The sequence below is a fragment of the Adelges cooleyi genome, unplaced genomic scaffold (assembly GCF_023614345.1).
Source record: "Adelges cooleyi isolate 19-005CV unplaced genomic scaffold, UGA_ACOO_1.1 ACOO_flye_CR_arks_rails_tigmint_CR_PRNA_651, whole genome shotgun sequence".
Taxonomy (NCBI): domain Eukaryota; kingdom Metazoa; phylum Arthropoda; class Insecta; order Hemiptera; family Adelgidae; genus Adelges; species Adelges cooleyi.
The window spans coordinates 7,067,417-7,090,496 of record NW_026096352.1 but is presented as its reverse complement, the minus strand read 5'-3'; the positions used below and the strand labels follow the sequence as shown (position 1 = coordinate 7,090,496).

The window sequence follows — 23,080 nt, the reverse complement described above, 5'->3', positions numbered from 1 at the left end:
TCCGGGTGGAATCTTGCAACTCAAATTTCGAGCACATCCCGATTAGTTATCCGGCTGAAACTTTCAGGGTAGCTCACAATTCGATGACAATGCATTATTAATCCACAAGAGGTTAAAAATTCCAACCCTAAGGGGGTTAAAATGGGGTCGATTTCTTGTCCGTCGTTCCGGGTGGAATCTTGCAATTCAAAAAGACTTATTTCCCACCCGCCAGCAAAAAAATATGCGTGGTGCGTGCACGGTGCTCAGATATGAGCGGTACCAGGTTCAAACCCGTTCCCATCATCACACTTTTTTTACAACTTTTATTCAAATTTTATGATAATTTATATAGTAATTACAACTTAATTTCAACTTTTATGATAATTTATACAGTAATAAATCAAAAATAATAAGCTTTTGAATTGATTACTAATTCTTATGATAATCTTTCTGACCATGCAGCCTTTTCTAATGTATGTCCAAAGAGTAGTAAATCAGTCCAGTCCGATTCCAAGGAGATGCCTGTTGGCCGGATGTTAATATTACTCTATGGATTTTTGAATTAATTCTTTTAAAATATATGTATACAAATATATGTATAAAAAATATGTATGACCATTATATAACATTGTACATTTAAATATATAGATACGTACATACGAAAACGAAAAAGAACAAAATAACTAAAGTAGATTAAAAAATTAATCCAAAAATAACGTTTTATGCGCCTTAAAAAGTATAAAATAACCCTCCGGGAGTCTTGGTAACCAATTAGGACAGGTGAACTAGAAAAACGTGGGACGCATCTTTACTACTTCACACGTCTGAATATATAATAACATTCTCTTCTCATTAATAACTACCTTAACTCATAATTCATGCACAATCATTTTTTCTCTTCTAAATAAAATAATACTTGATGACATGTCATGTAAAATTGAGTACCACATTTCTTTTAAAGTTAAGCAAGCAGGTAGTTAACAAAAAAATGAAGCAACTTACATAAAACAAACTTTAGAGAGAATAGCAATTAAGTCTTTTCAATTTGCAATGAAATTTAAGGTTAGTGGCACGGAAATTCATTAAATTTAATTTCCAATAAAAAGTTATACTATCACTTTCTGATCCGTTTGGTTAGAGAGACAGCATTATGAGACACAACTTAATGCAATAGCATGGAAGCTTAGGTTTTAATATCTAAGTAGAAAGATGCGCCCCACGTTTTTCTAGTTCACCTGTCCTATTTGGTTATCAAGAATCCCGGAGGGTTATTTTATACTTTTTAAGGCGCATAAAAACGTTATTTTTGGATTAATTTTTTTAGTAATTTATTCTGGAATACTGTGCGCCGTGGAGTCTTCTGCTTTTTGTATTGGTAATAAAACATTGTACATATAGTGGTTGTAGTACGTTTAAGCGCTGTCGATTAACAAACCCAACAGTCATGTTGTTCTTAAGCATTTTCATACTTATATTATTTGTGATAATATATTTTGCGGTTAATATGATACACCAAACTATGTATTATTGTAACTGTTTCAGCCAAAAGCGATCCAAGGTGCCGTATTTTATTGTTAAACCTTTGTCTCGGCGCAGCGCACCAAACTAAAATATTACATTATTGTACCCTTCTGGCTTTAACATTTGAATACTAATGATTCAAGGATAACGCAGTTACCTTTATTAGACTGCTACTGTTTGTAAACAACTATAACTCGAAAACGACCAAACCGTAGCCTACATTACTCAATATTATACGACAAAGCCGAAACAGAACTATATTATTATTATCACACAAATAACACTTTTTTAAAATTAAATTTACGCTAAAAAAAATAATAATACCGTGGTGACGGAGAATATTGGGGCGGCGTAGGTCACAGGTCTACAGGAATAATTTTTACTGCAAGAAAAAAACATACTTTAAAATAAAACCTTCGATACAAATCTGTAGTTGGTTTAAAGTATAAAAATCGATAAAAGCAGTGTATGAGTCATAATGTGTTTAAAATTATATTTGGAGTGTTGGGGAGGATGCGATTAGGGTTGTCTATAATAATTTGTGGCCGTTGCACCCACATATCGTAATAATTAACAATATAATGAAAATATTTTCAAAGTTGTGAGAAAAATTACCTTAGTGGTTTATAAGATGTCGTTGGACCAGACCCATCAAAAGAAAAATACATCATTAAAAACAATACTTAAATAATATAAGAACAAAATAAAAACAATACGACTATTTTATGATCATCATAATAATAATACAATTATTATATAAATTACATTTATAGCAATAAACATCTAAGATAGTAATAAATATTTGCCGTTTATACTAATGGCTATAATAATTTATATAAGGACAGAGGACTATTCTAAGATATCAAGATAGTCCGTTGTGCAATAAAGTTTTGGGGTAATTAAAGTCTGAAACATAGTTTCATCGATTATTAGATAAATTTAATACCAATATTTATTACAAATATCAAATATAATAATAAAGTAATAATGAAGATAAATTTCTCGACCATTTGGAACAGTGTATTCTTTTTCGTCATAGTTGTCTTGTACTGTTGATAGTAATAAAAATCCCTTTGCCCGACACTACGGCGTAATAACATGCCGGCTTCCATGTTTTCCTTTAAATGAAACCTTTCAAAGTATCTCACGGGTCATATTCACACTGAAAATAAATTTACCATGCATATCTAATGAGAGTGCGTGAATATACTACGAACTTTTCAAGAACACTCAATGAAAACGAAGGCTGTGCGGCGGCTAAATGAGTTCGGTGTAAAGGCCTTGAATTTTATAAATACATTTACGGACTATGAAATACAATGATTGTGGTAAATATTACACTGAAATTAGAAGAAGTATGACATTTTCCATTATCCGATTCAATTAGAGTTCGTTTTGAAATTACTTAAAATATATAACATATTATAACCATTAGTTTTAATAGGCATTGCTTGAATAAAAATGGAGTTGACTAGTATTTAAACTAGAATTAGTAGAACAAAAAGTTTTTTAGGTTGTATTACTGGAAATTCGTCAGAATGGAATGATAAATATGATAAAAGTCCTGTCTATGTATTTTATTTGGGAGAAATAAGGTGAAAATCAATCTGCAGACGTCATAGAGCGGATTAACACCTGTAGGAGGTATTTGTATGATGGGATATATTGAAAGAAACACATCCACTAGGAATTCCAGAAAATATTTACAGATGTTTCGAGTATTACTTAAACTAGTATAAATTAATTTCTAACAATGAATTCTGGGAAGCGTTCAAACGCTATTTGGCCGTCTTTCCTTTAAATAGCCGAACTGAAATCAAGTCACGTTTAGCGACAGACGGGTAAACAATATTTGATTGTGCCCTTTTCTGTGTAATAAAATAATACATTATATGAAATTAATAATGATAATGGCCGTATTGCATGTTAAAGATCCATTTAAGTGTCAAACTATAGGCTTTTGCGAAACGCAGTCATCAATTTTATCACGAACAAAATGTTGACATAAAAGCTCAAACGGTGTACCACCTTTTAACATCAACTATCTACAACGCAGTGTTTCAGTTTTTGGTCGATAGCATATTTTGTATTAGTAATTTATCATTAAACATACCTATTTCGCGTAGCTAGTTTAATAGGTTAGCGCTTCAGATCCAAAGAACCAGTGTTACGGACAAAGCTATACTCGTACTCGTGTGTCAGTGATTTGGATATTATTATTATAATATAAAAATAATTAAAGACACTGATAGTTTTAACACAAACAAAACTCCGTGTATTGACAAATTTATGACACAGTAATAATATTTAAACTATGAACATGTTTCACCTTTTTGTAAGACGTGTACTGCCTTACCGACTGTTATTACTTATTACTGTTATTATTAAGGCGCAGTCACGTAGCTTATACATGAAGAGTGAAAGTGTCAAACGTTCCAAGTGCCAAAGTATAAAAATTGTACTTTATAATTTGATTTGTATTTTATTCATTACCGGAAACAATTTTGTAAATTTTTCAAGTAAAGAATAGTTATTTATAAAAAAAACAATCATATTTAAAACTCAAAAATATGTTAAAGGGTTTCCGATAATGAATAAAATACAAATCAAATTATAAAGTTCAATTTTTATACTTTGGCACGTGGAACGTTTGACACTTTCACTCTTCATATACTCATCAGCGTGTTCAGAATTGCCTAGACCGCGCCCCTGTACCATAAATAGAATTTCGATAACTTTTTTGCGCGTATGCTCATTTTATACTATTGCCTACCCATCGCGAAAGTACTCGAACATTCTAGATCACTTCAGTTTTATAAAATTGTATATTGTTCGTAAATTGTTAGATATAAAAAGGTCAAGTTAAGTTGAGGTACTTCGTAAAAAGTATTTAAACAATTCTGTAACACGATTATAAGTTATAACATGTGTTTTAAACAGCTATTTTAATAATTAAACTAATTTGCTTGTATAATATACAATGTGGAAGGTTGATGTCACGTTTTGAGTAAATCGTAGTAATTGAAAACGAATGGGCCATAACGTAATTCTAGATGACCATTTTTATTACTTAAAACAATATTGTTATATTAATTTTATTTATTTATCTTTTGCCCTTGTATCAATAAGTAAAATACAGTTTTTTGACGGTTGACGTGATGGAAAAATAATTCAGCCCCACTGTAATATTGATTTTTATGTCCCATCGTTAATTAATATCACATCTCTGGTCTCACGCCAGTCTTGTCGCTGGACAAGTTAATTATTTTAATACTACTACAACAAATGTTTACACTTCATTCCTATGGAGCAGTGTTAACAATAATAAAATGAGGACAACTTTGTTATGTATAGAATAGAACAACAGAAATTTCGTTTTATCAAAATATTCATATTTAATAAAATTAAATATTATTTTTAAAGAATAAGTCATAACTTACGTGAATTGTTATTGTAGAGTTTTTGGTCAACTCAGAATTTATCTAACTAGCCTAATTTTATATTTTAACAAAAAGTACTATGCCCAAAACTTTCGCGGGAGTGTACTAAACAACTTCCCAAAGTTTCATGGCGATCGATTCAAGGTCAGACACACACGCATACATTCATTTCTAAAAATATAGATTAAATATTTTAATACAATTAAATAAAAGGTTTTACTTTAAGCTAAGAATACATTTTCCACTATATTATTTATAATGCTTACTACAAAAGTGGAATAATGAATAATGATTATGCCTAGTTTCTACTTTATATTTTTAATATTACTCTAAGATATTATTATAACTTTGAGCGGATAAATAACTAAACAACAAGATGCAGGGAAACACAATTATACAACTTTAATGAATATTCAAAATATGTCGGTTTGTCAACTGAATAATTCAACATTATGCGAAACAAGTTAACGTTAAAGTTTATGCCGAACACAAATATGATGTTAACGAGAAAACCGTTCAACTATTTAACCACCGACTTTTGGAATTTAGAATCACCAAGATTAATGATATAATATACCTTGTCTAGATTTATTCATTTATTATTAAACAGTAACTAATCTACATTCTCTCGTGTTGTTGTCAATCAAAGAGTAGACTAATGTTGTTCCTTATTCCGCTGCCACAGTTTACTACTACTGCACAATAATTTTCTGCCTAACCAATTTATTTAATAAGTTTTCATAACGAGGTAAGTTGTTTTTAAGGATAAAATGGATTAATAGGCTTTGAATTTTACAAACTTACACAGTGGCATAGTGTTTAGAAATTGAGCGAACAGGAGTTTTATGTAGACAGTGTGTCCTTTTAGGTCTTAAATCTCGAAGTAGGAAAAGAAGGCGGTTAAGAACTAACTCGAAAAGGTTTCCAGTTTGACTTCGAGTGTTCGAGGTCGTTACGCCTTTAAGAATACAATTTTGGGATACAGTAGCGTGCAATAATATTACAATCATACGATTTTTTTAAGTCAGGCAAGTGTGCAGTAAAAAGATTATACAACAGTGTGCAACATACTGGACGGGATGAACCGAAATTGTAACATTCTCTTTTTACTAAGAGTTATGACTAAATACCTACCCTTGTGCCCTTTATATACTTATTTTTAAGCTGTTCCATTTGGAATTCCATACGGTCTATGTTGTTGGCAAAATATACTGCAAACTAAACCACTGTTTGAATTTATAATACCAAATTTTTGGTTGTAATTATTATTATTCATCGTGATAATAGTAAAAAGAAGAGTGATCAATTTACACAACAGCGTTAAGGTAAATGTTTTGTCAATGATAGTTATATTAGTTTTACAAAGCAAAAATATTAATAGTGTAATCGACTAAAAATATGTTAGCAAATTGTTTGATATACAATTAACCTATTTTATGATAATTAGCCAATTTTTTTTAAGCAATAAAATTATATGCACAAATAAAATAATAACATTGTAATGTTTACAGCATAACAACAGGAAAGTAGGAATTATTTAAAAATAACACCAAAACAATTTATTATTAAAATAAAAATGTGAATTTAGTCAGTCAAGTGATTTATGCATGTAGTTATACAGTACTAAAATGAAATAGGTCAAAACAATTGTAACTTTAATTATTATTGTTTTCTGTAAGTCATGATAAATACATTAGTATTATATTTTAGGATACTAATTTACGGCAAAAAATATACAAAGTTGGACCAACTAAAATTATGGTTATGAATATCCTAAGAACACAATAAGTTTATAGTCGGAATAACTAAATGAATAGTTCTGCCAACTAAATATTTAGTTATTCCAACTATAAATTTACCGTGTCAATGTAAATCATAGTTTTAGATGAGCCAACTATGCATTTTTCCGTGTTTATAGTTTTAAAACTATTTTGTGAAATTGATGACAATCTCTGTAAGCGACCGATATAGAATTATTATATTTTATAGTATAATTTGTGCTTGTACGAATAATGTTATTATTATTTACCAAATAATCTGATTTTACTTCTGGAAATCATATAGGTATGTATTAGTAACGGCATTTATGCTGTATAATAGTCAAGCCTTAATTGAATACCATACAAAACAGTATATCGTGCTATAGTTCATTTAAATACATGTACTGCGCAATAGTATTCATTTGGACCTGGCTACGGGCTGCCTTATAATGTATGGTTGAGTATACATACAAGACGATCAGTTGTCAACGTGGAAGCTAACATAGTATGAAATTTAACGAATAATAACCAATGTAGTCGAATGTGCTTGAACTTAGAGTAATAACACCTACATAAGTGTAACCGTCTACAACTGTTTATCGTGACCGGGTCATACCTACAGCACAGGAACTTACGTTTATTTGTTTGAAATTTTATCTTCTTTTGTAATTGGAAATAATAATAATTAAGTTAATTACGACACCCTAGTAATTGAAATTTGTTTCGTTAATATTTTCTCAATAGCGCGTAGGTCATCCGCTCAATTTTATATTATTCAAAAACCGCTAGTTATACAAAGCCTATCTATTATTCATATAGCGCCTGAGTTAATTGTAGTACATTTTTAATATACGCCTACACAATTAAATAAAATAACATTGTTATGGGACTGCCGCTACGCGACAACTGTTATTACTAATGTTATTTGAACAATTTATTAGTTTCCTAGAATATGTAATTTTCGATTGCATAACTTCCCCTGTCGGAGCGCACTCTTGACCCTAAAGTCCATAAGGTCTAACTTGTCCCTACGTTATCCGTCAGGCGCAGAGCCTAAAATTATTGCCAAACGCTCATATGCGTTTACGGAGTTTTGACGTTTGAGAGATTGAGTATATAGGTATTTATTACTATACAAACATCACATAACAATAACATTCTATTTTAATTTTAGTATGACATAATAATATTATATTAAACAAAGATAAATCATATATAAACTCTCTAATAATTAGTATAAGCTATAAATATGAACTATTTACAAGCTGATAGTTAAAATATAGGTTAAGAGCAAGTGTTGATTTGTAAAGAAGAAATAAAATTAAAAAACCAGTGGTGGGGTCGGGCATAGTGAGGACGGCGAGGTCACAGGTTTACAGGAATTTTTAAATCTGAAAGTGATATAATCACTTTCGAAAAAACGCTTCGATGCAAATCGGTAATTAATATTTTTAAGCCAGAACAGTCCAAACCAAGCACAATATAACCAGCAAAGTTAAAAAGTATTAAATTGAGCTGCTGTATTTACAAATAAGCATCAAAGCGTTAATTTGAAAGTAATTTTTTCCGAGAGGACTAGTACAGTAGAGTATAGGCATAATGGAATCAAAGCAACGAGGGGACGGAGAGGTCACAGGTCTATAGGAATTATTATAATTAAAAGTGATAAAATTGAATAAAATCACTTTCAAATAAACGCTAACTTAAAAACTCGTACGGTTTTTTTTTTGTTTTTTCAATTTTCGACTGTGAAGAAGTAAACTTTTTCAACTTTGACTCCCCCCCCCCAAAGTAACAACTAGATGAAATTTGTAATTTATAGAGTTGCTATTCGAAGGAATTGGTCCAGTATTAAAAAAGTTACAGCGTATATAGATAAAAAAAAGCCCACATCAGAGTAAAACCAATACCTTCGCCGCTCTGCATCGAAGCTAAAACAAACTATTTAAAAGATATTTCAAACAGGGTAATGGAATTAATGACTCACCTTTCCCCTCAAATACGACATATTTCAGTCATAGTACAAGTCGAATCAATTAAACATTAAAATGTAAAGTGTTATAGGTCAAGCTTAAAAGAAAATAGTGACCAATTTTAACCTGTTCGACATTACAAGTAAAGCGTTTACAGTACCAGGTTACCCGTTTTTTTGAAGAGCTCAGCTTGTTGTATTAGAATAACAAGTGTATTTAGGGTTGATACCATATTATGGTGGTTGTTTTTTAGTTATTTATTCTATAAATTATAAAAAATACTTTATAGTTTAATAAATAAAAAGTTGAGCAATCATAGTAAATTTACTGCTCTGATACATTTTGCTTTCAGTAATTAATTTTTAAAAATGTAATATGTTCTTTTGCACAACGTTGTATGTATACTTTGTACCTGAATTCTTTTCGATTTTTTCTCGAATTAACTAGCGTGCATGTGTATTAATAAAATTGTACTAATGGTGTTCCAGGTTAGGGATATGCTACTGCACACAAATTTAGAATACGGCCACTAGTGTTGCTATGCATTTTTTTTTATGAAGGACGAGAAGAGTTAAAGAATTCACTCGGTTCAAGATTAATTCTAACGGTACTCGTTACATTTTATATTTATTTTGTTTGTTCTTCATTTAGTCGATTGTCGTCATCTTCTGGCAGTTGACCGACAGCTTCTGACTGTTGCATCGAATACATGTCATTTTCTCGATATTCCAATTGTTGTTGACGCCCGTAGTCCGTCGTGGGATTACCTTCGGTCGGTTGTCCATCGTCCATTTGGTAACCCTGGGAATGGTTGTAGTCAACCGCGTACTCCTGATCCTTGGCCACCGAATCCGCATAGTCTCCGACACTCTGGTTTTGATAAAAGTAATCGTCAGTGGTGCCATAGCCTTCGTGTTCCCTCTGAGGAAGGTGCTCGTCGTACTCGCCTTGTGGATAGCTAGATTCTTGCTGCATGTCCCCATATCCACCCGTATCTGGATTATTTTGGTAGTAGTAATCATCTCCCTCTTGTTGTGGATGTTCTTCCTGATTATAGTGATTGATGGTCTGTGGTTCACTCGGCTCTGCGACGTACTGTTGATCAGATAGCTGTGGTTCTTGACCGTTAGTATAATTCCCATAGTCATAATATTCATTCCGCGTAGGTTGTTGTTCATCTACAGCCCCCTGATCACCTTGGTAATCGTAATAGCCGTCGTTGGTGGCACCTTGTACGGTAGAATAATCTTCGTATCGATTATAGTCGTCTTGTTGTTGCCGCTGATCCTGCTGTTCGGTGGTCACATAAACATTCTCCTGTGGTTCGGCGTAACGTTGCTGATGAACAGACGGATCGTTTTCGCCCCCACCTGCAGGGACGTCTCCATAGTAATATTGATCGTTGGAATATTCATTACTATCGTGGACTTGGGGTTCGTCATACTGTCGATCGACAGGTATAGGTTGGTTTTGGTAGTCTTGGTAATACTGATCATCCTGCGCTTCTTGTTGCCTTTCGCCGGACTGTTCATTGTCCGGATGATAGTAAGCTTCGTCTACATACCGTTCGTCGGCATGAGTTTCTGATCCAAACGGTTGGTAGTCGTTATTTCCAACAGAACTTTGGCGAATCAATTCGGACTCTCGACCGTTTCCAGTCATTTCTGGTTCGATGTCTTCGTGGTAACTATCCTTGGAATTCTGCTTAGGAATGCTCACGTCTCTTTTGAGTTGGCCCTGGTCGAAAACTGCGGTGTCCGGTAACATGGCCGGAACTTTGTACGTACTCGGCGATTGATTATCTTCTCCGGTACTATTGGTGTCATTTTTATAACTGTAGTTCCTATAGCTGCTGCTGTTTCTCCGATCGACCACGCTGCTATCGTCACCTACAGGCGACCTATCTGGTCGATCGTTACGCATGGTGACCGTTGACAAAGAACCTTGACCGTCGTCGATATTCTTCAAAGACGTTCTATTTACTATTTCGTCTGCCAAACTGGCATAAGACTTGGCTCCGCCAGTATCTATGGATTTTTCGTCAAAGCTCTCCCTAGAAAATTTGTCGGACTCGAAAGACTGACCCATACACTCGACGGTTCGTACGCCGGTTGTATCGGTTTTGGCCAAAGAACGTTCGTGTGACTTTATCCGAGGTGTCGTTGAAGATCGACGTACCCGATCTGCTTCGGGCTGCATAGTTTTGGAAATTGATTCTCTTTTAACTGCGCTCGACCTGCACGCACCGATGGTTTTTCCAGTTTCGATTGAACAGTCTTGGGAAAGTTTTCGAGGTAACTGCTCGTCTCCTGAATTGTTTAAGTCAAAACTTATCCGCTTGGGTGGCATAGCTGGTTTGTGTGTATAATCAGGTTTTTCGCTATTCCATCCGTCGTCAGGATGTGCTACACAATCATCGTCGACCAATGATATACGCCTCCCTTCCAAAGTAACACTGTTCTTAATCGTGCTTTTTTTTATCTCTTTGGCGTCTTGAATCTGAGGTCCGACCTGATGCTCTCCTTCTCTGGTCCGCCAAGGCCACTTGTCAACAAACCCATACCTGGGAGAACTCTCGTATTTAGCCATTCTCCGGCTCTCACGGGTACCATTTCCCCACACATAATCTCTGATGGTTTTTTCTAATAAATCTTCTGGGTCATCAGCATAGTTACAGCGGGACCGACTATAGTAAACTGGAGAAACGGGTCGTGTTACGCTGTATCGATAACCGTACTCAGGGTGGTCGTAGTAGTCATCGCCATGGTCATAACGCGTACGGTAAGGGTCGTGGTCGTTGGGAAAATGGTATCTAGATGGACGGTAGTAAGCAGTAGCCAAATGGTTTTTACGATCAGTGTAGCTCTCAGTGGTGGGGTACATGGGTTTCCGCTCGACCACTCGAACTGGCTTAGGCACTCTTGTAGACCAGCAAGGAGCTTCTTCTTCCGTATACCGTTCGACGGGTTTTCGCCTGTAAAAACGTTCGGCCGTGTGCTTAGGATACTGGGCTATAGGTCTAGATGCCGGAAAATAATATAAATCCTCGAAGCTTGGGGTCCGGTAGTTGACTATATCGCCGTATTTCTTCGGCACCTGCATTGGCACATAATACGGTTCGGTGTAATCTTGCATTAAAGGGTCAACGTACCGGCAACTTTGAGGCTTATACTCATCAAAGTTGTAACAGTCTGTATTAGCCGAATATGGACCAGTTATCTTCAAATCAGTGTCGTTGCGCTTTTTAACTCCTAAACCGTCGTCGAGCACTACATACTTGTGGTTATGCCCGATGCGTTTAGGGTAAAATGCATGTGTGCCGTATGTTTTTGGTGATAACCCCGATGGCTTAAGATCCATTGCACCCAGATATTTTAGCCGATGATGAATTGCTGAACCATCCAACAAAGAGTTTTGCTCTTGGATTGTCTCGTCCAGCGTTAGTTTGATCATTCTCACGTAGTTGTCGCATCGTTCCTGAAAAAAATGTGAATATTAAAGAAAGCAAAATCTCTAAATGAATATACGAAATGTATTACTTATTTAAGTTATTTTTGTACTACTTTTTATAAATCAGAAGTATAGACACTACGATAAATCTACATAAATTATAGTTATTAAAACTTTAAACGCAAAACAATTTTATAAAGGAGGTAAAATTATCATTTTGAAACCATAGTTATCAAAGAACAAGCCAGTTTAGCTTATTGAAATATCGATTATTTACCGGCGAATTTGAGATCACATTATAATCAAGTACCGTGAGTCCGAGCTTTACTCAATAACAGTATTTTTTAACAAGTTAATTTTCTTAATGATTTAATTATATGTGTTATGTTGTACAGTAAATGAAAAATTAGGCGATAGAAAAATTGCTTGGTGATAGCTTGTTCCACTAAAGTATAATATGTGAAATACAGTGGCTTTTTATATAAAAGAAATACATTTATTGTTCATAATATAATTAATGTTAGTAATTACAACTATGGTATGCTACATAATATAGTATGGTCCATTTCCATGTTATGTTCTTCTGTGGTCTACCGATTACCATAGTAACAAATAGATTAACAGTAAGACATGCGGCTTTACCTGAAAGTTACCGACGTTACCCAAATACGAGTAATTTTAACTCTTACGCTTAACTTTAGCAATTCATCGAATTTTCGCAAAAAGAGACTCTAACCAAAAAATTACTTATGCCCAAAAACTGTTAAATACCAACTTTTGGAAACTTCCCATAACTGGTCTTTAAGATAAAAAGTAAAAAAATATGTATAAACAATAATTACAGCTTGTATTATAGTATAGGTTGGGATAACGTTGGTAATAGTTTAAAAAAATAAAAAAATTCAGAAATTAAAAACATAAATGTTAAAATAAACCACAAAACTTTAAAATTACGTCTCTTTGAGAATTTATTAAATAATTACTAATGTTTCTTCCTTTTATCCACTAATAGGTTACTATATTTAACTACAAATTTATATGTTTATATTAATATATTCATCATACTATATTAAGTCCAAACAACTTGTTAAATGTAACAATTTATGTTGTTTTCCACGTGCATCGAGCTAATTATTTGATCTAAAAAAAGGCTACATGTAAAACAAAAGAAATTTAACGAATAAATTATTTTCAAATACCTGTTCAAAATTTAATTTCTCTCTTATTTTTGGGTTTTAAAAAAATTTGCTACAGATATTTTTAGAAAATTGTATATGCTAGAGCACCATTCTAGGTCTAATTTTTATACCTTAAATCCTAAAACTATCTAAAAAAAAAATTCTACCTATTCTAGAAGAAAGAGTTAATGATATTTTTTTGGTTTGTCAACGTTATCGGTAGTATATTGTCTACAGAATATTCCATACAAATTTAGGTCTAATGCGACGACTTTTAAAGAAGTTAGGTTAGAGCTGTAATTTCAAGATGAAATATGTATAATTTTTGGGGAATTTTTTTCAATTTTAAAGGGGAAAGAGGTAAACTTTTTTAGTTGTTGGCCCATTAAAGTTCCTTTCAGGTACGATTTCTGATCTATAAAGTTACTACAAGAAGAAATCGGTTAAGCAGTAGAAGATACCCTAGGTCTAGACCTAACTAAAAAAATAAAAACACATTAGTACCTTCCCAGCTACGGATTGAAACTAATAAACGGTTAATTTTTATTAAATTACAATATACTCATAGAATTAAAAAAAAAAAATAATAATAATATGTATTTTATAATTTACTATATTTAATATATAATAATATATTTAACTGAAATGTTTAAGAACTCCTCATACCTTCTTAAAATTGTATAATATAACTCTATGCGTAATGATATGATATTCTCAAAACTTGCAGAAAATAAATGTTACTGTACTGTCAAATATTGTTTATAAATTAGTGACTTGGTAACTCTGATTCATGAATCAATATTGATCAAACTTTATTTTGTCAAATGTACGCTAAAGACCAATAAGTAGTTATCTCAAGTTAAGTAAATCATAATGGCCAAAACCTATGATATTTTAAAAATGGCGTTTCAAACTCAGCTTTATTTTGCTTTAAGTGCACTAACTAATTGTTTTTTTTTGTGGGTATATAACACATTATTTGTATAGCATTAGAATGACTGTGTATTGTTAAATATGATCAACTGACCCTTAGACTTCGCATTCTGTCGATTTTTTCGGCCATCATTCCAAAATTTCTCTGTATCACGTCCATTTAGATTCATCTAATGCTGTTGCTTAATCTTCGGGACTCCACTAGAACAAAAACAAAACATCACAGTTTGTATATGTTGGTACCTATTATTAAAATATTATAACGAACGTGGCACGGTTCAGTACATTCAAACTGAAAGTACCTAAAACTAATTTTAAATGACACAACCATAATATGTGCGTTCAAGGAAGACACCTTCTCTACATTGAACACGTCATCATCGCTTAACGTGAAACATGTCTTATGAGATGGGAGATGACGTTTTGAACTATGAGATGTTTCATAACACATATTAAACACTAATATCAGCTATAAATTCTACTAAGTATGTGTAAACAAGTATCCTATTATGAGAAAACTAATACTGCATGTTGGCGTTTCATAAGTATACTAATACTTATACAGAGTGATCAACTTATCGTGAACCACTCAATATCTCACTGGGTTAAATAAAAATTGAATTTTTTTTGTTTCAAAATGTTTTTAAACAATGTGATCTCAATTTTCCACATTTTTTTCGTTTTTACCCTACTCCTTACTTAGTTTTTTAATAGAAACTTTATAGGTAGGATGGGAGGGGAAGTGCGGTTGAGAAATGCGCGCAGATAAAAATAATATTATACTCCACCTTTCCACCTGTCCTAAACTTGAAACTTCAATAACTTTAAAAATAGTTAACTAAAACTGGTTATCAACCGTCAAAATTGTTAGTACATTATCCTCAATTTAAAAAGTTAATGAAATGTATGCGTTACCATTTAAGTTTCAAAAGTTGCTATCAAAAAAACTAAGTTAGGCCCCCTCCCAACTTTCCCCCCCTGGAAAAGCAAAAAAAATGATGAAAAATTCAGGTCACATTACATAAAAACACCATGTAAAAATAAAATTCAATTACTAATTGAACCCAGTGAGATATTGAGTGGTTCACGATAAGTTGATCTTGTATTAAAATAATTTCAAAACGAAATTAAATCTTTCAGCTTATTTTAATGTTATTATTGTGAAAAAGACGGATAACAAAAAAAGAAATACACTCTTTACCGTTTCTCATTTCACTTCACACAAATATGCAAACGTGACATAATTAAATATATTTACAATAAAAACAAATCACACGAAATACGATTGCAATTTCTGACCTTTTATGATGTAAAATTGAGCTAACAATTTCTAATAGGCAGACTCCTTCAAACTACAAAAAGAAGGTAATACGTTAATGATACTACATGATTCCTACACTACCTATTAGCAAAAGATAACATTTAACGAGAAAACTGTATTTTCTCTGTGATCTAGTGTGACAGTTTGTTTAATAATAATTCAACTTAAAACAAGAAAAATAAAACTATTAGTTGTGTCTACATAGCTTCGTAGTTAGTAGTAGCAGGAAGGATATGCTGGTGCGAGGTAAGTTGTGATGGCGTGTGAAGCGAGGAAAATATGACGAGTATAATGATAATAAGAATAATTATCATTATCGTTATTAGAGCGCGTGTTTTTGTTGTTTAATATTGTACACCCACCGGTAAAAGAAGTTATTGGAGCTGGATAGGTTTTTCGACAACGTTTGTATATAATGATGTGATTATCATTAATTCACGACAAAACTGCAATCAGGTAAATGAAAAAAAAAAAATAAAAACGCGAACAACCAAGACGAGAAGAAGAAAAAATTGTAGACGTCGACTTACGGTTCCGACACGGAGACGGGTTTAAGGAAAACTGAGGCCAAACACGAGTGGGTTTTTCGGCGAACAACGAAGGGTGGTATCGGTCCGTCGTGTCAGTTGTAAAATATATATATATATATATATGTATATATAATATAATATAATTATATAGGTATTATTTACCAGCAGCACTATGCACACCGGTAACATAGGCAATGGCGAATCGGCTGAGTTGCCATTCCTCGGTGCTTTTGATGCGTCGTCACCGTCAAAGTTCCGAAAACACGAGATACGATGGCGACAACGACAACCGGCAATTACTGTGTCAGCCGTTTCGGGTTCGTCCTAGCTTTTTTTTTTTAATTTTTTATTTGTTAACAAGTGTATCTCATGCATCCGCGGGTACGCCGCAAAATCACAAGTAGAATCGCGTGCGGCAAACAAGACACGCGACCCCAACCCGCGATGGCGCACCGCTAAAACTTTTTATGCATTATACCACACACACTCTGAAATATAACAGTTGGTAAGCGCTATGCGTATACCTAGCAATAGCCGTGCGGTAATAACATATAAAAAAAAGGGAAAGGTACGGAATTTCGTCGTCCGCGTAGTTCGTGCATCATACACAACCGTACTATTATCATTGTTGTTGTTATTATGATTTTTGTGATTATTTCTTTTTTTAAATTCATCATTCGTCGATAGCGTGTTTGCGTTTTTCCATAAGCTTTTCGCATTTTCCAAAAAACGTCGACGCGACCGTGACTGTCACCGCGGTTCCTTACTTAAGCGCACGTCATTTCTCGCTTTATAACATATTATATCGGGCACCGATCGAGCACGCGTACATTCTTGGTCCGCCCGCTTTGTGTCATCCATTTTGTTAGTCACCGTTTATCTATTCGTTGCTTCCTTAAGGAGTTTTATACTAGAATCTGACGTGGTAATCCTACTCCAATTTGCCAAGAGGCTGTTAGTGTTTATAATTCATACCAATTCACTGCCTCGTTAAGGATGATCGAATGGCCTACGTTTGGCTAGGGTCAGCTTTGGTTATGATGTTTGCATACGGCGCTTTAAGTTGGAAAACCAATCGCAAGAATCGTTAGCGTTTTATATAATTTAAAATTAAAATTAAACCGATAATAATTATTATACCGATTACAACATGTAACATTCAATTTTCTATAACTAGTTGCAAATAATTTATCGAAAATCGCTTTTGAAAAATCCTAGATAATGTCTCGAACTTTCATTTCCTATGGATATACTTTCACGCTAAAACTGCGCAGTTTTACAGAAAAGTGCATGTGATAACGAAATCACATATATTACTTATTCTCTCATTAAAATAATTTATTTAAAATGGTCAACATTTCATAACTTATATTCACTATGCGTTAGTAGGTACTGTAGATAAAATACATTAGGTATCTGGTGCCCCCCCCCCTCTGCGGGACCCACCTTGTCGTGGTGGAAGGGCTCACAGGCTCTTAATCGAGTCTATGCCAAGCGGTCCCAGCAAAACGGCCTACCTTAATTGGCTGGTATGCATGTGGTCCGCCTTTGGACAAAATAAAGCACTACACTTTGGCGGTTATAATAATAACCCAAAGGAAGGCCACCTTATAAAACCGATTATGGAAATTTCTAAAAAAACAAAGTTACCTTCCCAGAGGGTTTGAAGACTCAGAGGAAGGCAGGAGTCGTGGAGACGATGGGGTAAAACCCTGACCTAATGTAGTGGGTTCACTCTGGTCGTCATTCAGTAACCGTGAGTGATGGAGAATCGAGCAGAGTAGAAACTAATGAAGTAGATAACGAAGCGTTGGTCCGACTGAAGCAATTAGAACCATTTAGTTTGGGTGTAGAGATGGATTGGAAGATGATGGAAATGAGAAAGTGGTTAGAGGCACAATAGTTGTACTTAAATAATAAATAATTTATTATTTAAGTCATGTGGCAGCACTTGTCAAGCACTTAAGGAGTGCGTACACGAGGCGAACCTGGAGGAGTTATGCCCAGTACTAAATTGCATAAGAGATAAGCTTTGTACAATGGACCGGGAAATAGTTGACATGACCAACCGTGAACACAAAAGGACATATAACGAGAAGAAAGAAATTGAAGATGAACAGCTGAGAATGTGGGTCTTGTAATGTACAGGGTTTGGAGGACGATGACGGGGCTATAAAAGACGGCCTGCGCCTCGGGGATCGGGCTGTTGCTGTTGGATCCGCTTACACACACACACGTATGTGGTGAATTGGCTACCTTGTCTGTGCCGCCACCACCGGTTTACGGGATAGAGTTAATATAACGTTTTTCGATACACTCTCGCTCGTTCTTCTGTCCGGTGTGCGCATCGAACGTTTTGGTTCCCGACGTGAGCGCCGATGTCCATCGCCGCCATATTAGCCTTCGCCTCATGGTCGCTAATTAGCAAAAAATCATTTGTGTTGTTAATCGTCCTAACGATTCGCGCGTGCCCTTGTACGCATTATAGTTAATCGCCCTAGCGATTCGCCCGGACTACACATAGTCGTGTTTTGTTGAAATCGCCCTAGCGATTCGCTCGTACCTCCGTACGCATTATAATAAAATCGCCCATGCGATTCGCATGCACCCTGGTGCATAATTAGCTCGCCCAGCCGACCGGTGGTGTGTGTGTCGGAAGATTCATATGTGTTGTCATCATCGAATCAACGTCAACCCGTGCAAATAATCAATGGTCGATAAGTACCATCTATTATAATATATTTGTTGTTCTATATTGTTGCGCCGGATGGCATTAGATTATAAGTATTCTCCCCCCTGTCCCCATTATTTAATAATTTTACATTAATATTATCATTTGTTAATACATACACTTTTATTGCATTTAATTTCTACATATCTATTTATTGTTTAGTACCATCTTTTATCCATACCATACAGTCCACTTTATCCCCCTTTATCTTAAGAATCCTTTAAAAATTGAACCACGCTATAATCCGACCCAACCCGTCTATAGATATCCGGGCGGTCGATTAAACAGTTGCAGATGACCCGCCTTAAATCAGAGGCGAACGGCGCTAAAGAGATAGGAAAGATTGCTAACCATATTGCGGAATTAATACACCAACTGAGTACAATTGGTCACAGCGCTCAACGATCTGTGGGCGATTTTTTTTTTTTGTGGAAGAAAAATTACGGCGATGCAAAGGGGCACTTCACCCTTGTGGGCGTTCCTTCCCCTCGTATCAGCATCATTTATTGATTTATTAAAATATAGCCACTAGGATTAGGTCGTCGAATAACTATGGAGGATTACAGTTCAAAATCGCCCTAGAAGCTCCTGAACTTCGGGAGATGGTCGAACAAATGGGAAAAATTCAAGCAGACATCAATAAACAAAAAGGAAGGATAGTCAGTTAGGCAATTGAGGGGCTACAATTCAAAACGTACCTTTTCCATTTTTCTACTTTTTCAGTAGAGCAAGTTTAATGTTTAGGAACATTTTAAATAGTTAAGATCATAACTCAATATTTAAAAAAAAAACTAAAAATTTGTTTAATTGATTTATAAACTCTTTCGTTTCCTTATTATTATTTTTTGTGCATTTTTTTAGGATTTAAAAATTGTATATTCAGCAAAACGGCCCTTTTCCAAAAACAGTACGTTTTTCATTAAATTTGGAAAAATTACGTATTGAAAAAAAAATGTGGCAATTTTAAGCAAAACGGGATTTTTCCAAAAAAAAGACAATTATTTTAAAAAATATATGAAATTTAAAAAAAAAAAAATGTCTTTTATTGTCTTTATTTAACTCTGTAAAAATATCATAAAATTAGTTAGTTTGTAATATTTGTTTTGTTTAATTTTTTTTACATAGATACATTGTACCTACGTCTTCATCATATTGTTGACAACAATTTTGTTAGTTCTAGTTCTTTTCATAATAATAATTATTACAAATATATTATAATTTTAAAAATAAAAATCAACTTCACTAGATATTCAAAAATATTAAAAACTTAACAGTACCTAATGCATTAAAAAAAAACATAAAATGTTATGATGATTGGTTATCATAACTGCAGTTTAATAAGATTTTGGAGGGAAATTGTATCAAAAAGTCACATTGTAATGAAGATAGGAAAGAGATTAATACATTTTACTAAAATTTAAATTATGTATAATTTGAATAGAACGTGTGGCACAAGATATTTCTAAATTAAATATTATTAAACAGTTGATTAAATATAATTTTTTAGTATAAATTGTTCAAAAAAAATAAATACATTTTGAAAAAAAATATTTAATCACCCATTGCTATTGTATGGGAAAAAGAGCGTTTTAAAAAATAATGGAAATGGAACGTTTTAACAAATATTGAAGGAAATAGTACATTGTGCAATACATTTATGTGTAAGGTATACTGATAACATTGGAAATGTCACATTTTGAAGTAAAATGAAAATAGAACGTTTTGCAGTAAATGGTCTATTGGAAAAAGGACGTTTTGAATCAATTAATATTTTTTAATCATCTTTTTTTTATGTAAGAGCTTTTGCCTAAAAATGACTTTACCATTCGACTCCCTATACAATTTACCATAAGAATCAATGTGTAACTCAATTTTCACGAAAGGATACAGAGATTTGCTACTAACGTAGTGCAGACAAAGTGTGACGAAGGTAACATAAAACCAGGGAAGACAATGGGAGCAATGGAAATCGGGAAGGATACCTCGAAGAACATTGAGGTTGAAAAGAAGACCATGAATAAAAGAAGAATGAACCCCTAGCCGAACAGACAGGAAACAATCACTCAGTAAAGCGCTAACTCCCACCTCCCAGGCCACAATGTATAGTAATTTCAAAGACCGGAGAGGGTGGAGAGCGGATATAGCCAGAAAACTCAAGGACAATATTGACCTGGACGTTCTTGGCATTTCGGTAACTGCAATGCAATTAAACCGCCCAGGTAGTATTTCATATAAAACCCTTTGGGTTTCCGAATCTTTTGGGGTTTTCTAACCAAAAAACCCCTAAGTACCCGAATGGGTTGAGTATTTCAAAATAGCCGGGAGTTTTGCCCACTCTGGTTCCGAAAAGCCATAGCTGGAAGTTAACAGCAACAAGGTTCAAGCAGAAACCTGGCTACGATGTGGACAAGAAAGCGAAGTGAAGCATGACAGCATCCGCGACGCATGGTAAAACACCCAAAAGATGGTGTACACTTAAATTATTTTAATTTGTAGTATTGTAATATTGTTGTATGGTGTTTTGTTGTTAATACTAAATATTATTATGTGTATGATTGTCACAATTAACTATATAAGCGGCCCTGAAGTAATGCTTAACGGCGGCGGATTCTGGGGCCGTCTACAATTTTGAAGTGTTAAAAAAAAGGCAACTGATGTCAAAAAGTAAAACTTTATTTATATTATTTTTTATTATATAATATATCGTAGTACATTTTAAATTTATTTATCGAAATTTAGTTAGTTTAAAAAAACAGTGTATATTAACTTAATTAATGTTTCCATCATCATCCACAGATTCTAATGAGGGGATCTCTGTTGCTCCAAACCCTTTTCAAACAAAATATTTAACATATATACTATTTAGATTAGAATATAGTTTGAAAAAAGAAAAACATAAAATAAAAAGTTCTAATGAAAATATTTAGTCTATAAATAAAGACCATAAACTGGACATATGATAAAAATACACACACAAGCGTATAAATCAGATATACAGATAAATAATAATACATTTTTTTTTTTTAAATATATGTTATCATTTTTTTCTAGAATATCGAGAAACATCCCCAACAATTAAAACCATTTTAAACTTTAAAGAAAAAATTTTACCATGTTGACCAAATATCTCTGAAAAATAAATATTATCTTGTAAATAAAATTATAAATAGGTATAGGAAAAGTTATTATAACTTTTTGAACAAACAAAAAATTAGTTTTAATTACAAAGTTCTTTAACTACTTTGCTGTTGTGTAAGAAGCCGATTTTCATTTAAAAAATTGAGTTTCTTGTAATTAAATAAATTAAAATTGCCATTTTTTCAATATTAAAACTCAATTTTTAAACAAAAAAATCAAAAATCTCTTTTCTACATATTCTAGCAAGTTACCAAAGAACTCGTACATCTTTATAGAATTGAAATTGTACCATTCTAAGTATTCGACATTTTGTCTGGCTATTTAGCCTAAAACGTAAAAAAACAAACCTAATAAACATACGTAATAGTTGTTTTAATTTTAATATTTTCCAAATTTTACTGAAATCTATTTATTGAACAATTTAATCGTATTCAAGAATTTACTACTCGAATTATAATATATGTATTAAACAAATTAGATGACAACTTTTGGTCTTCGAAAATGGAGGAATATTATAGTACAACATGAATAATAATTACCTTCATACATATTTAAGCTCTCTACATTATCTGTAAAACAAATTGGTTAGTTCAAGTTCTTATTTTTTTTTAGAATATCAAGAAACCTCCTAATAATTTAAATAGTTTTTAACTTTAAGTAAACGGTTTCCCTTGATTGGCCAAATAACTTTTGAAAAACAAAGATTTTTATGTAAGTAAAATGTATAATTTATAAAAGTAATAATAACTTAATAAACACATACAAAAGTAGTTTTAATAAAAATTGTATTCTAAATTTTACTGAAATTATTTAAACAATCCAATCATAGTCTATAATTAATTTGTATACTCGATTTATAATATATTTATTAAACAGATTAGATGATAACGTTTGGTCTTAAAACATAAAGGAATATTATAATACATCAGTCATCATGAATAATAATTACTATCATGCATATTATAGCTAATCACATTATCTGTCAAACAAATTGTTAAGTACAAGTTTTTATTTTTTTTTATAATATTGAGAAAATCCCCTAAAATTGTAAATAATTGTTAACTTTAAGAAAACTGTTTTCTCTTGTTGGCCAAATTACTTTAAAACAACAAATGTTTTTATT

At 33.0% G+C, this 23,080-nt stretch overlaps 1 protein-coding gene across 3 annotated transcripts in view; it reads right to left on the bottom strand.

The window, feature by feature from the left end:
* Nucleotides 1-2,768: 2,768 nt before the first annotated feature.
* Nucleotides 2,769-23,080, bottom strand: part of LOC126844974 (uncharacterized) — a 47,713-nt gene continuing 27,401 nt past the window's right edge. The window contains exons 2-4 of one of the 3 annotated variants that reach the window (XM_050583514.1): nucleotides 14,332-14,438; nucleotides 9,295-12,153; nucleotides 2,769-2,843 (exon numbers count right to left, since the gene is read on the bottom strand). In XM_050583514.1, coding sequence (XP_050439471.1) covers nucleotides 9,304-12,153; nucleotides 14,332-14,397 — 2,916 coding nt within the window. In that variant the 5' untranslated portion in view covers nucleotides 14,398-14,438 and the 3' untranslated portion in view covers nucleotides 2,769-2,843; nucleotides 9,295-9,303. Of the gene's footprint in view, nucleotides 2,844-8,277; nucleotides 12,154-14,331; nucleotides 14,439-15,920; nucleotides 16,006-23,080 lie in introns of those variants that run through there. The other 2 variants (XM_050583513.1, XM_050583512.1) reach the window with 2 other exon arrangements.